The 12,661-nt window shown below is 42.3% G+C and overlaps 1 protein-coding gene across 1 annotated transcript; it reads left to right on the forward strand.

Moving 5' to 3' along the window:
• Positions 1 to 5,915: 5,915 nt before the first annotated feature.
• On the forward strand, positions 5,916 to 12,459 carry LOC306827180 (major histocompatibility complex class I-related gene protein-like; the record flags this gene model as incomplete). Its single annotated transcript, XM_079348849.1, has 5 exons — positions 5,916 to 6,180; positions 6,611 to 6,889; positions 10,097 to 10,390; positions 11,459 to 11,557; positions 12,246 to 12,459. The coding sequence occupies 5 exons, from the start codon at positions 5,916 to 5,918 to the stop codon at positions 12,374 to 12,376; spliced, it is 1,068 nt and encodes a 355-aa protein (XP_079204975.1). The 3' UTR covers positions 12,377 to 12,459.
• Positions 12,460 to 12,661: the final 202 nt, after the last annotated feature.

Below are 12,661 nucleotides of genomic sequence, written 5' to 3' on the forward strand. Positions count from 1 at the left end.
CCCAAACCTGTCTGATTACTTTGTGAGATGACTGTAGGATGGAGATATGGAAGAAGTAAAAGATCACAGTTTTCATACTTTAGTCCACTTCAACCCTGAAGATGAAAACTATTTAACTATTGTTTCGTGCTCTCCCAAAATTGATTCTCTTCTTGTGTCGTGCAGAGCACCTTGACTATGTGTACAGATTAGAAGTTTGCTTTCAGCTCCAAACTGCTGAAAGGATTTTCGTCTGAATTTTAAAAGAGAAGAAGGAGGGCTGTTCAGGTTCTGCCAGCTAACAAACTAATTAAGTGATTTTTTCTACAAATGTCGCCCGAACTTTCAAAAACTGCTCTTTGGGAAAACTGCTCTTTGCTGTCAGTACTTTTTCAACCCTCTTCTACTTTTCCTGTCATGTGAGGACAGAGGAGAAACACGTTGCTCTGATGAGCTCTTCGAGCCAGCGTTATTTGCGTGCAGTTACACAACCACGAGGGGAAAGCTGGAGTGGATGTTGAGTGTGAAACGCTGTGCGTGCCAAACCAGTATGTTTGTCTTTACTCTCGACAAGTTAAGTTAAAGGTCACATCATATACTCAACAAGATCATGTATCGAGGCTACAGTCCTCATGTGGGCGGCCCGGGTTTGACCCCGGCCTGTGGCCTCCCTCCTGCATGTCATCCCCTCCCTCGCTCTCTCTCTCCCCACGATTTCCGACCCTATCCACTTTCTCTCCAATAAAGGCAAAAGCCCCCAAAAAATAAGTCTTTAAAACCATCATTCACAGAGTAGCTTTAAGTTTCATTTCAGGAACAAATAACCATCCATCCCTGGCCCAAGTATTCTTTTCTCTTTCCTTCTTTTTCTCTGTTTTGACCAATGACAAAAACTAAATGATTAGAGCTGGGAGATTGTGTCTCCCCCATGCACATTGATGATTTGAAGACGTGTTTCGACAACATGCTGATTTCTCTCTCGGGGTCGTCGCCTCAGTTTCACATCGGGTAACAAGATACTCTCAAGGTTTTTAGATTTGCATCTTACTGCTGGCAAACAGTAAATGAACAGTTTTAGACTTAAGATATATATGAAATGCATTCATGGAAAGATGTCAGAGTGAGGCGGCTGCACCCACTGGAGGCGCCCCCTGAGCTGGTGAGGGTTTGGTGCCTTGCTCAAGGGCACCTCGACAGCTACCAGAACAACTTCCATGTTTTGGTCCGCATTGGGAATTGAACCTACGACCCCCTGGTTCCCTACCCATGTCTCTACAGACTGAGCCACTGCCGCCCCATCATATGTAAAATGCCTCTCAAATGAAACCAACCCTGGTGCACTCTGATGAAAGATTTCTGCAAATTTGTCGATTTGAAAGCTCAGCCTGAGATTACTGTGGGGGAATTTGTAATGTTTCCATTGCTGAAGACATTTAGACAAAGCCCAGAGAACATTCACCAAAAAGCCTGTTGGATTAAATTCTTAACTATGAAGCATAAAAAGGCTGCTAAAGCTTGTTAAAAAAAAAGACACCCTGTGACCCTCTTATTACGGATACGGTGCAAGAGTTCTTATAGTCTATAAAATCACAGCACAGGCAAATCAAGAGCAAATCATAATTTTAAATAGATTTTCAAATGACAACAGTATTGACAGGTCTGGTTTCCTGCACAAGATTTACAACAACATTAAAAGCATGATCATCAATGGTATCAATTCAGATTTGTTTGGAGGAACTTTTCATCCATCTTTGAGGTTCTACAAATGATCTCGGCAGGTTCTCCTCCACCAGACCTTCCTGTCAGGTCAACCAATATTGGCGGGTCTCTCGCGTTCATGATTCATGGGACAGTTAGGCCCTGTGTCCATCTGGCGGTTTTTTCTCAGTGCCAGCGTCTTTTTTCAGTTGTTTACAATGGCTAGAGGGCATTTTCAGCAGAAAGCAGCCGCAAGGATGAAAAGCGCAGCGCCCAGCATCTTTTCAACAAGCGGCCTGCAGTTTTTGTGCAGCCATTCCAAACAGCTCAAGTTAAAAGTCTTTAAACGTTTCAAAAACTTAGATTTAATTTTAGTAAGCCTGAAATATGACTGAAACCGGGCTTCATCCAGTAACAACTCCTGAACAAGGTGGTGATATTCCCTGTATTGTTGTCTCCTACCTGGTACAGTACGAGTACGGTACGTTTGTGTTCACACTGGTCAAATGACCCTGACTTTAGAGTCAAGAGTACTCTGATCCAGACTCAGATCCAGGCCGGGGTCCCTGGTGTTAAACCACCTTAAGAAAGAGGGATGAGTTTAATATGGTTTGTTTGATGTTTTTAATTCATATTTTAGTAAACGAGACAAAGTCATTTTGTATCAGTTGAAGGTTTAAAGTTACTAGAAGAAGAGAAGAAATGATATCCTGGCTGTTTGACTTACATGAAATCTAAAACGAGCTGTCTTTGTTTTTGTATTTCAGCTAAATGTGACACGTCTTCTGAAAACAGCTCTGAGCTCGCTGAGAAACTGAATCCAGAACCTAATCAAACAGACCATATTTCGTGCCTGGTCTGTAGTTTTGAGTTTAACTGACTCAAGCTGTGTGCTGAATCTTCGTCGCTCCTTCTTTGTCCCAAAAACAATAACCTCTGTTTTGTCTTTGATCAACTGGAGAACATTTTTGCACACCCACTTATTGATTTGCTCTATGCATTTATTCAGTGCTTTGATAGGACTGTGATCTCCTAGCACATTGTAATATATGTGTGTGTCGTCTGCGTAGTTATGATAACTTATTTTATTGTTTTTTATAATCTGAGCTGGTGGGAGCATGTAGACGTTAAACAGAAGAGGCCCCAGGATTGAACCTTGGGGAACTCCACAAGTAATATTTGTTTGCTCAGGTTTGAAGTTACCGAGAGACACGAAATGAGTGTAAACGTGTAGCTTTGTAGAGCTGCTGTGGGTTGCACCATGAATGAAGTGGTGGGACTTACCAGAAGTAGATGTTGTGGACTGAGTGAAACACCCGGGGCACAGTCAGCTCCAAACAATCACCTGAGAAGATGATCAAGACTGGAAAGTTATTTTATTCTTTTGTGTGTCAGTCATTGTCCTGACAGTCGGCCTAATCTGTGTGTAGACCTCTACTGAAGACTTGTACACAACACATGCAGAAAGTGATAAAGAGAATGATGAGTACTTCAAAAAAGGTTTAAGATGTCCTCCTTCATCTGGTTTAATAACATTATTATAAATGTGCACGTGTATTTAAATGTGTGATAATCACAGACCACATTGAGTTACTGCTCACCACATTTACTCACTAAAACTTATATCAAACTATATTTATATCTGGATTAGGACATTTTATATTAAATCACAGAGCAGCCAAACAAAAGCACAATAAGACGTCATCTCTACAGACTATATTATCCCTGTATCTGACCTTTAAACTCTCACTAATGTCTATGTGTTCTGTTATGGAAAATTTTACTCCATGTGTACTACGAAGGTCTCATAGAATCTGTCATATGAAATGTATCTGAAATGTCTTAGAATACTACATGCACAGCATATTGGGTGTTTTGTTTCCCATCAGTTTGTTCCCTTTATTCTGTTTCTCACACTCTGTAGATGTGGGAAGAGTCACCCAGGCTCTTTCTCACTGGACTCCATCTCCTTCTCAGCCTTGGGAGATGGTAAATAGTCATGTAGTCTCTTTTCTCACACTAGGGGATAGATGGCGCCCTGCCAGGTGGGCAGTGGCTCTATGTGGCGTGATGGGGAAGTGATCTGTGTAATGTGATGGAAATGTATAAGTTTTCATGTTTGCCTTTTCTCGGGGCCTTTTTCTCTCCTCACCGTGTGAGAGAGGGGTCTTCGAACGCTTATCTTGCCTTCGAATAAATGTTCGTTGAGACCAGATCGATCTTGGGCTTCCTTTTTGAATAGATCTTCTCACTCTTTATTTTCACTCTTTGGTAATGGAAAAAATTCCACAACAGTTCTTAAAACTTTAACCAACAAAATATATCAACATCCTCTGATCAGCTTGAAGGTTTAACATTACTATGATGAATAAATAAAGTCATCACAATGTTCTGCCATGGACTGAAAAACAAGCTGATTTCACTTTCACTCACAACCTGTCTGAACAGTTTACTGGTGACGTTTATGCTCCGGCTGAATTCCTATTGGCTGAGACAGAGGTTGAAGTCATAGAGAAAACTGTCAAAAACATAAAGGATGTGAATTGGTTAAAGCTGAAGAGTTCACAGGTTACAATGAAGACTTTGATGTTTGTGGCTCTCGTGGGATTTTTCCTCCACAACACGACGGCAGGTGAGTTCAGATTCATTGAAGATGATTTAATGGAAAGAGAGAAATGTTGCATGTCGTTATAAGTTTTTAATCTTTAAAGTGGTTAACAGAGCATTTAAATTGAGTATTTAATTACATTTTAATGTTCTACTATATGTTGTTGTTATTGTTGATGTTTTTTAACAGTGCTGTCCAAAAATAACCATAAAACATCACTGCATGTGCGACTCCTAATCAAAAACAAGCATGGATTGATTTAATCAATTTTTAATTTAGACCAAAAGTGCCTTTTGAAATCACTCATCTAAATTTAAACAGGATAATTTATATTACATCTTATTGGTTTATTTTAATTTATATTTTGTAGGCCCATTGCTTTCTTTTATTTGTATTTTCCTCTATGTAGTCTACATTATTTTATTGTTTAATCTTTTTTTCCCTTTATTTACATTACATGTTTCCTTATATGTGCAATCATCTTCAAAAGTAGTATGTTGTAGTACGTTGGTTAGTTTACAGGATGTGTTGGCCGGTTAAACTGGTTTCCGGACCTGGAATGCAGAAGTAGATAACGGCTGAGTTCAAATATTTCATCTGGCACTTTGCATCGTGGGAAACAGTACACAAGGTTGACTGGTCCGACGCATGTTCTACATGTTTCCCAAATCAGTATGACATCCTGGTACTTTTGGCATTATGCAAATCTCTCTCTTGTTTGCTTACTGCAAACTGCATTTTGGCCAAATCATTACGTACTACAGGTATAGTTTTTTAATTTGTAAAAGTAACAAAACATCCACAACGAGCCTCAACAACTATCAACAACTGTCTATCAAGTGGAGACATTTATTTCTGCACAGATTTATCTAAAGAGTAGATTATAAACACAACAATAATCAACATAAATGCATTTGAACTTGTATATTTCTTTTCTAGTCTTCTGACTACTCAAAATACTTTTACACTGCAGGTCACATCTACACATTCACACACAAGTGGAGCAACATAAAAACCAGATTAAATTGATCCACACAAGCACCAACAATCACAAACAACACACACGCACATTCATACACACACTAACAGAGACAATAGGGCAGATTCAAGGCTTTCTCATCAATACTTTTTTTTCTGCACTAGCAGTGAAGAAAACAGTGACGCCGCCCTGGGTGGCCGCACGTTACAGCAGCTCTGTGCTGCTGCAACACTGTAAATTTCTCAGCTCGCGAGATGAATAAAGGATTATCTTATCTTACTCCAGTAATAACACCCACCTTCGTGAGGACGAGTCATGAATGGTCAAGACCTCAATAAAAAAATAAACATGTCTGTCAGTGAAAGTCAGGAGCATGACTGCATCACTCGAAGATTTGACTCGTTGAATCAATTATTTCAGTGTCCAAACATTTTTTAACACATAATTCAGAAATATCAGAAGACGAGCTCCAGGAGAACTTTTTCTCTTCCTCTCTTAATGAACGAGAGTCTTCAATGACTGCACAGAGATGATCAGGCTTGGTTGAATGTTCTTGAAGTGATTTTGATTATGTGTGCTGGATAATAACTTTTGTTCAATGGTTCAAAAAGTTTCATATTAAACTGATGAAAACATTTTGTCCTTACAGTGATGCACTCCATGACGATTTTCTCCACGGCGTCTTCTGAAGTCACAACATTTCCAGAGTTTGTGATTGTTGTTATGATTGATGAATATCAGGTACATTACTATGACAGTAACACCAAGAGATTTGTGTCCAATCATGACTGGGTGAACAGGATCACAGAACATGATCCTCACTACTGGCAGGATGTGACTGGGTCAGCTCTGTATTACCAGCAGAAGTTCAAATTCCACCTCGACAATTTAATGAAGCGCTTCAACCAAACTGGAGGTTTGTTTCTGATTCATACTACAACTCTGTGTTTGTGTCTTTCTAAAACTTTATGTTAGACTCAGTGTGTCTATGAAAGGATTTGAACTATAACCTCCCTCTCTCTCTCTCTCTCTCTCTCTCTCTCTCTCTCTCTCTCTCTCTGTCTCTGTCTCTGTCTCTCTCTCTGTCTCTCCCTCTCTCTCTCTCTCTCTCTCTCTCTCTGTCTCTGTCTCTCTCTCTGTCTCTCTCTCTCTGTCTCTCTCTCTCTCTCTCTCTCTCTCTCTCTCTCTCTGTCTCTGTCTCTCTCTCTGTCTCTTCTCTCTCTCTCTCTCTGTCTCTCTCTCTCTCTCTCTCTGTCTCTCTCTCTGTCTCTGTCTCTCTCTCTCTCTCTGTCTCTCTCTCTGTCTCTGTCTCTCTCTCTCTCTCTGTCTCTCTCTCTCTCACTCAGGTGTCCACATTTTCCAGAATATGAACAGCTGTGAGTGGGACGATGAGACTGGAGAGATTATTGGTTACAATCAGTGTGGTTATAATGGAGAAGACTTCTTAGCTCTGGACTTCAACACATTGACGTGGATCGCTCCACAACAATGGGCTGTCGTCACCAAACACCAGTGGGATCAAGACAAAGCTCAACTACAGTTTTTTAAGAACTACTTCACCACAGAGTGCGTTGACTTGCTGAAGAAGTTTTTGAGCTATGGTCGGAGCTCTCTGATGAGAACAGGTAGGATCAAATAACCTGATGGAGTTAAATTCTGACAATGTTCATCCTCTTATTTTCTTGTTGATATTGTCAATCAATCAATGTTTCATACATTTCTATCACATGTTCTGTCTTTATCTTGAAGCTTCCGCTTACCTTTCCCTTCATGTTCAATCTCTTTCTCTCTGCTGCTCATGATAGATAGATAGATAGATAGATAGATAGATAGATAGATAGATACTTTATTGATCCCGAGGGAAATTCAAGGCATTCAGTAGCAGTATACAGACAGGCAGGACACAAGACATTAGTTACAATACACACCCGCTGTCCCCCCTCCCCTCTGTATACAATAATCCCCCAAACAAGATTTAGCAGCCCCTATGTGACTAAGAGTAAACATAATTATATGTTAAACCTGTGCAGTTAGCATTAGCAACTAGACTTAAAACTTATATAGCATAATGTACATAACCTGTGAGGAGAGAAAAACATGTGTTGGTTAAGAGAGACCTGTAAACAGTAAAAGAGCCTTAGAAACAAAGTGCTGGCCTTCTAGAAACTAGTTACATGTGCATGTACAGAGGTGTTTGAGCTTATGCCAGAGGTGAGTACAGTCGTTAAACAGTCAATGCAGGAATGTAAATTGGCTCACCAACTTAAAGGAGCAGTGATTAGCATTAAGTGTCCAAGACAATATGGTGAAACCAGGAGTGATTTGGGTGATTATCATTAAGTACCCAACTATTGAGGAGCAGATTAGCATTAAGTGTTGAAGACAATAGAGTGAAACTTGACCTAATTAGGGTGATCATGTCAACCATTACAGATGTAGCTAAACACAACATTAGGATGAAACCAGACATGATTAGGGTGATTATCTTTAAAGTGACCAGTGCTCAGTAAGGTGACTATCAATATGCATTAAAGTGTCCAACTGGGGGCTGACTCTGAGGTCAGCAGTGCAGATGAGGAATGAGAAAAAGTGAAAAAAAGAGTCCAGGGTTCACCGTGTGCTTCTTCCCTGCCGTGACAGTGAAGTGTTTAGTCCAGTCTTATGGCCAGGGGGACAAAAGAGTTCTTGAGTCTGTCCGTGGAGCACGGCTGTGACAGCAGTCTGTCGCTGAACATGCTCCTCTGCCCGGTGAAGGTGCTGTGCAGAGGGTGGTGTGTGTTGTCCATGATGGAGAGCATTTTGTCCAGAGACCTCCTCTCTACCACTGTCACCAGTGAGTCCAGCTCTGTGCCCACCACAGAGCCGGCCCTCCTCACCAGTCTGTCCAGGCGTGCTGCGTCCCTCTTCTTGCAGCTTCCTCCCCAGCACACCACTGCGTAGAAGAGGATGCTGGACACCACAGACTGGTAGAACATCTGCAGCAGCTTTTTGCAGATGTTGAAGGACCCCAGCCTTCTCAGGAAGTACAGACGACTCTGTCCCTTCCTGCAGGTAGTGTCCATGTTAGGCGACCAGTCCAGCTTGTCATCCAGCTGCAGCCCCAGATACCCGTAGGTCCTGACCACCTCCACGTCGACCCCGCCGATGGAAACAGGTTCTAGATGTGGTTTGTTCCTTCGGAAGTCCACCACCATCTCCTTGGTCTTGGAGGTGTTTAGCTGCAGATGGTTGTCACTGCACCACGTCACAAAGTCCTCGATCAGGCTCCTGTACTCCTCCTCCTGTCCATCCCTGACACAAGCAACTATCGCAGTGTCGTCCGAGTATTTCTGCATGTGGCAGAGCTCAGAGTTATACTGGAAGTCAGAGGTGTACAGGGTGAACAGGACAGGGGAGAGCACGGTCCCCTGTGGTGCTCCGGTGCTGCTGACCACAGTGTCAGATGTGCAGTCTTTCAGTCTGACGTACTGTGGTCTCTCTGTGAGGTAGTCCGTGATCCACCTCACCAGGTGCGAGTCCACCCTCATCTCGGTCAGCTTGTCTCTCAGTAGGAGGGGATGGATGGTGTCGAAAGCGCTTGAGAAATCAAAGAACATGATTCTCATCACGCTGCTCCCTTTGTCCAGATGAGAGTAAGCCCTGTGTAGAAGATAGAGGATGGCATCGTCCACGCCCACCTTTGCCTGGTATGCAAACTGCAGGGGATCCTGTGCGTGTTGTACCTGGGGTCTGAGGTGTTGGAGCAGCAGCCGTTCGAAGGTCTTCATAACGTGGGATGTCAGAGCGATTGGTCTGAAGTCGCCTGGCTCACTGGGGTTTTTCTTCTTGGGGACAGGGGTGAGGCACGAGGTCTTCCAGAGCACAGGAACCTTCCCGAGCCGCAGGCTCATGTTGAAGATATGCTGAAGTGGCTCCCCCAGCTCAGCAGAGCAGGCCTTTAGCATCCTGGGACACACCTTGTCTGGGCCTGCTGCCTTCCTGGGGCGGAGTCTCTTCAGCTCCTTGCTCACCTGGTCTCTGGTGATGGTTCTCATAGTTTCTCTGTATTTCTCTCTGTCTTCTTCTTCATCACTCCATGTTAACCCCCCTCCCCTCTCTTGTTCTGTTTCTTTCCCTCTGACCCTCTCTTCTTTGAGTTAGACTTTAAGAAGGTTGATTTTCATTGTTGACACACTGGATTTTAAGGTCCTTTTTTCCAAGTACATTTAAAAAGTGACCTTAAACATGAGTGCTAACAGTATTTCAATCAGGAGAGACATGTGATCTTAAGAAAATTATTTATTACAATGATAATGTAAAAAATGTGACTTGACAAAGTTTTTGGCGCTTGGACTCTATGGGGTGGAGGATGAGTTTGGAGAATGAAATTCTCAGCGTCATTAGGATAAATCCCCCCATGGAGTCCGGACCCTGGTGGTGGTGAAGCTGAGGACTTGATGAGACCAAGTGGGATGAAGAATTGATGGATGATTCTGCTGCGGCGGTGATGGGGAGGTGGAGGGGTGCACAAACACCAGGACGAAGGAACTAAGGTAGAGAAAGAATCATATATAAAAGGAGAGCTGAACGCTGACAGGCTGAAAACGAGGGAGGAACGCTGCGCCATTGGTTAGATCAGGTCCGCTGACAGGACAGCTAATTAACCCACAGACAGCCCAAACTAACCGCTCAAGATTGACAGTGGAAATATGATAGTGTGACATAGGGTGAATGAGAATGAGACCTAAATCGTGGATCACTTAAAGTCTTCCTTACTGAACTTACGCTAGAGCTTCATTTAACAGTAAATCCTGATAAAGAAACTAGAATGTGTCTTCCTGTTTGTTCTCCAGACCTCCCCACAGTGTCTCTCCTCCAGAAGACTCCGTCCTCTCGGGTCACCTGCCACGCTACAGGTTTCTACCCCAACAGAGCCGTGATGTTCTGGAGGAAAGATGGAGAGGAGCTTTATGAGGAAGTGGAGCACGGAGAGATCCTCCCCAACCACGACGACTCCTACCAGATGAGCGCTGACCTTGAACTGCCCTCTGATGACTGGGGGAGGTATGAATGTGTGTTTCAGCTCTCTGGTGTGGAGGAGGTCATCGTCACCAAACTGGACAAACGAGAGATCAAGACCAACTACGGTAAGACCTGGATGAGAGGTGATGAAAGGAGGATTTGACTGTGACAGTCGTGTGATGGAGGGAACATTTCGTTGTGTCTTTTCCTTTTTTCCAAACTTTTCAAATTGTAAAAGTATTTTCATTAAAGGGATGATGATGTTCACCTCTCGACCTCTTAAAGGAAGGAAACTTTTTAAGTTTTAAAAACTTTTAAAAAGTTAAAAGTTTTAAATGGATTAATGATGATTGATGAGTTAGTCCTGTCTGTACTGTTTGCTCTTTAATGACCTTCTATTTACACAGAACAGGTCAATAACACTCATGACTGCTTTGTTCAAAGAGGCTTTATTTAACTTTAAAAAATATTGTTTGCAGCGATACCGCATGGCTGTCTGGCAAACGATTTATATATAGCTACATGTTACACATATATGTAACTTTGTGCATATACAAATCATTTGTTATCGCCCACTAATAAGCAAATGTTTAACTGAAGAAAACGTAGATCTTCACTGTCTGTTTTGTAAAAGGATTTGTTCATTCTCAACATCCTCCTCACTCCGCTCCACTTACAGAAATCAACAGTACAAAGTACAAACTCATCACACACTCCTGCTCTCAGGCAGTGCCTGCAGAGACTTCCGTTTGTATTTTAAAATGTTTAAAATGTCAAGCAAGCAGCTGTTTGTTTTGGTTTCATGCTGGTGGTTAAGGGCGAAATCTAGCGGATCAAAAAGTCGCACATTCTTCCTTTACTTGTAGAGATGATGAAGTTGATGAATTACTGGATGTATAAATATGTCAGGAGATCTTTCATGCTTTGTTTTCCTCGTTCAGTCAAAATGAGTTTGACAAAATCTGTCATCGAGCGAAACATCAATGTAAAGAAATCAGGATTCAGATAAACGACACGACTGGAAGATGAATCAAACATAGAGGATTTATTTACAGACGAGTGGAGATTCAGATGAACAGCAGTAGGACAAACCATGATGTTTACAGGATGATGACTGTCTGCTTGTCACATGTTCTCCTCCTCTAACCTGCTTCATCTGCACAGGTTGTAACTGTGTTTGTTGACTTCAACAGTGAATCCCTGGCACACCATCATCGCTGTCATCACTGTCATCGCTGCAGTCCTTCTCCTCCTCGCTGTCATCGGTTACAAGGTTTACAGAGGCAGAAAATGTAAGAGACAGTAATAATAATAACATCATTCTGTACCCAAGTACACAGTCCGATACGACAGGGGACAGTATGCTCACAGTGGGTTTGCAAATCTGGCAAAAAGCAGGAAGAATAAGAAGTAACCATGGCAACAACTCGCAGACTGAGTCAATCCTGCTAACTGTGGTTGTTTGTTATTTCTGAGACGCCATCAACGACCCTCTTCTTACTTCCATATCTGCTGTGCAGTTGAGAAGATGAAACGGGCCTGTGCTGGATAGGACGTGTTTTTGATGTGAAAGGAGCCGTTTAGAATTTGTTATATCGCGGCTCACTTCCTTGTTTGAGCACAGTGACATTTACATCTCCCACAGAGCGTACTCGTACACAAGCACTCGTGAATCCTGCCTGAGACTCTTTTAACAGACTTGGGTACAGTACGTTTGTGTTCACACTGGTCAAATGACTTCAGTGTCAAGAGTACTCTGATCCAGACTCAGATCCAGGCCTGGGTCCCTGGTGTTAAACCATCTTAAGAAGGAGGGATGAATTTAATATGGTTTGTTTGATGTTTTTAATTCATATTTTAGTAAACGAGACAAAGTCAGTTTGTATCAGTTGAAGTTACTAGAAGAAGAGAAGAAATGATATCCTGGCTGTTTGACTTACATGAGATCTAAAACGAGCTGTCTTTGTTTTTGTATTTCAGCTAAATGTGACACGTCTTCTGAAAACAGCTCTGAGCTCGCTGAGAAACTGAATCCAGAACCTAATCAAGAACAGACCACCCTGCACCCTGTGAGTTTCCTTCTACAGGACGTGGACGATTCTCACAGTTAAAAATGACTCTTTAAGCACCGTGCTGAAGAAGCTTTTTTGTTTAACGTGTGTGAGGGTGAAATGAGTGTAAATGTGTGGATTTGTAGAGAGATTCAAACGTAGACTAGTTTGAAACCCAACTTCTGTTAGTGAACACCGGTATGGGGTGGAGCAGTGCAAATGGGTCCTAAAAAATTGATGGGCCTGTTTTTTCTTCTCACTTCTCCTCTGTACTACTCTCTGAAGAGTCAGCCACTCGTTGGCACTATAATTCTGATCTGACAATCACTTTATTTCACATCTTTA

The sequence above is a fragment of the Symphodus melops genome, assembly GCF_947650265.1.
Source record: "Symphodus melops genome assembly, chromosome: 7".
Taxonomy (NCBI): Eukaryota; Metazoa; Chordata; class Actinopteri; order Labriformes; family Labridae; genus Symphodus; species Symphodus melops.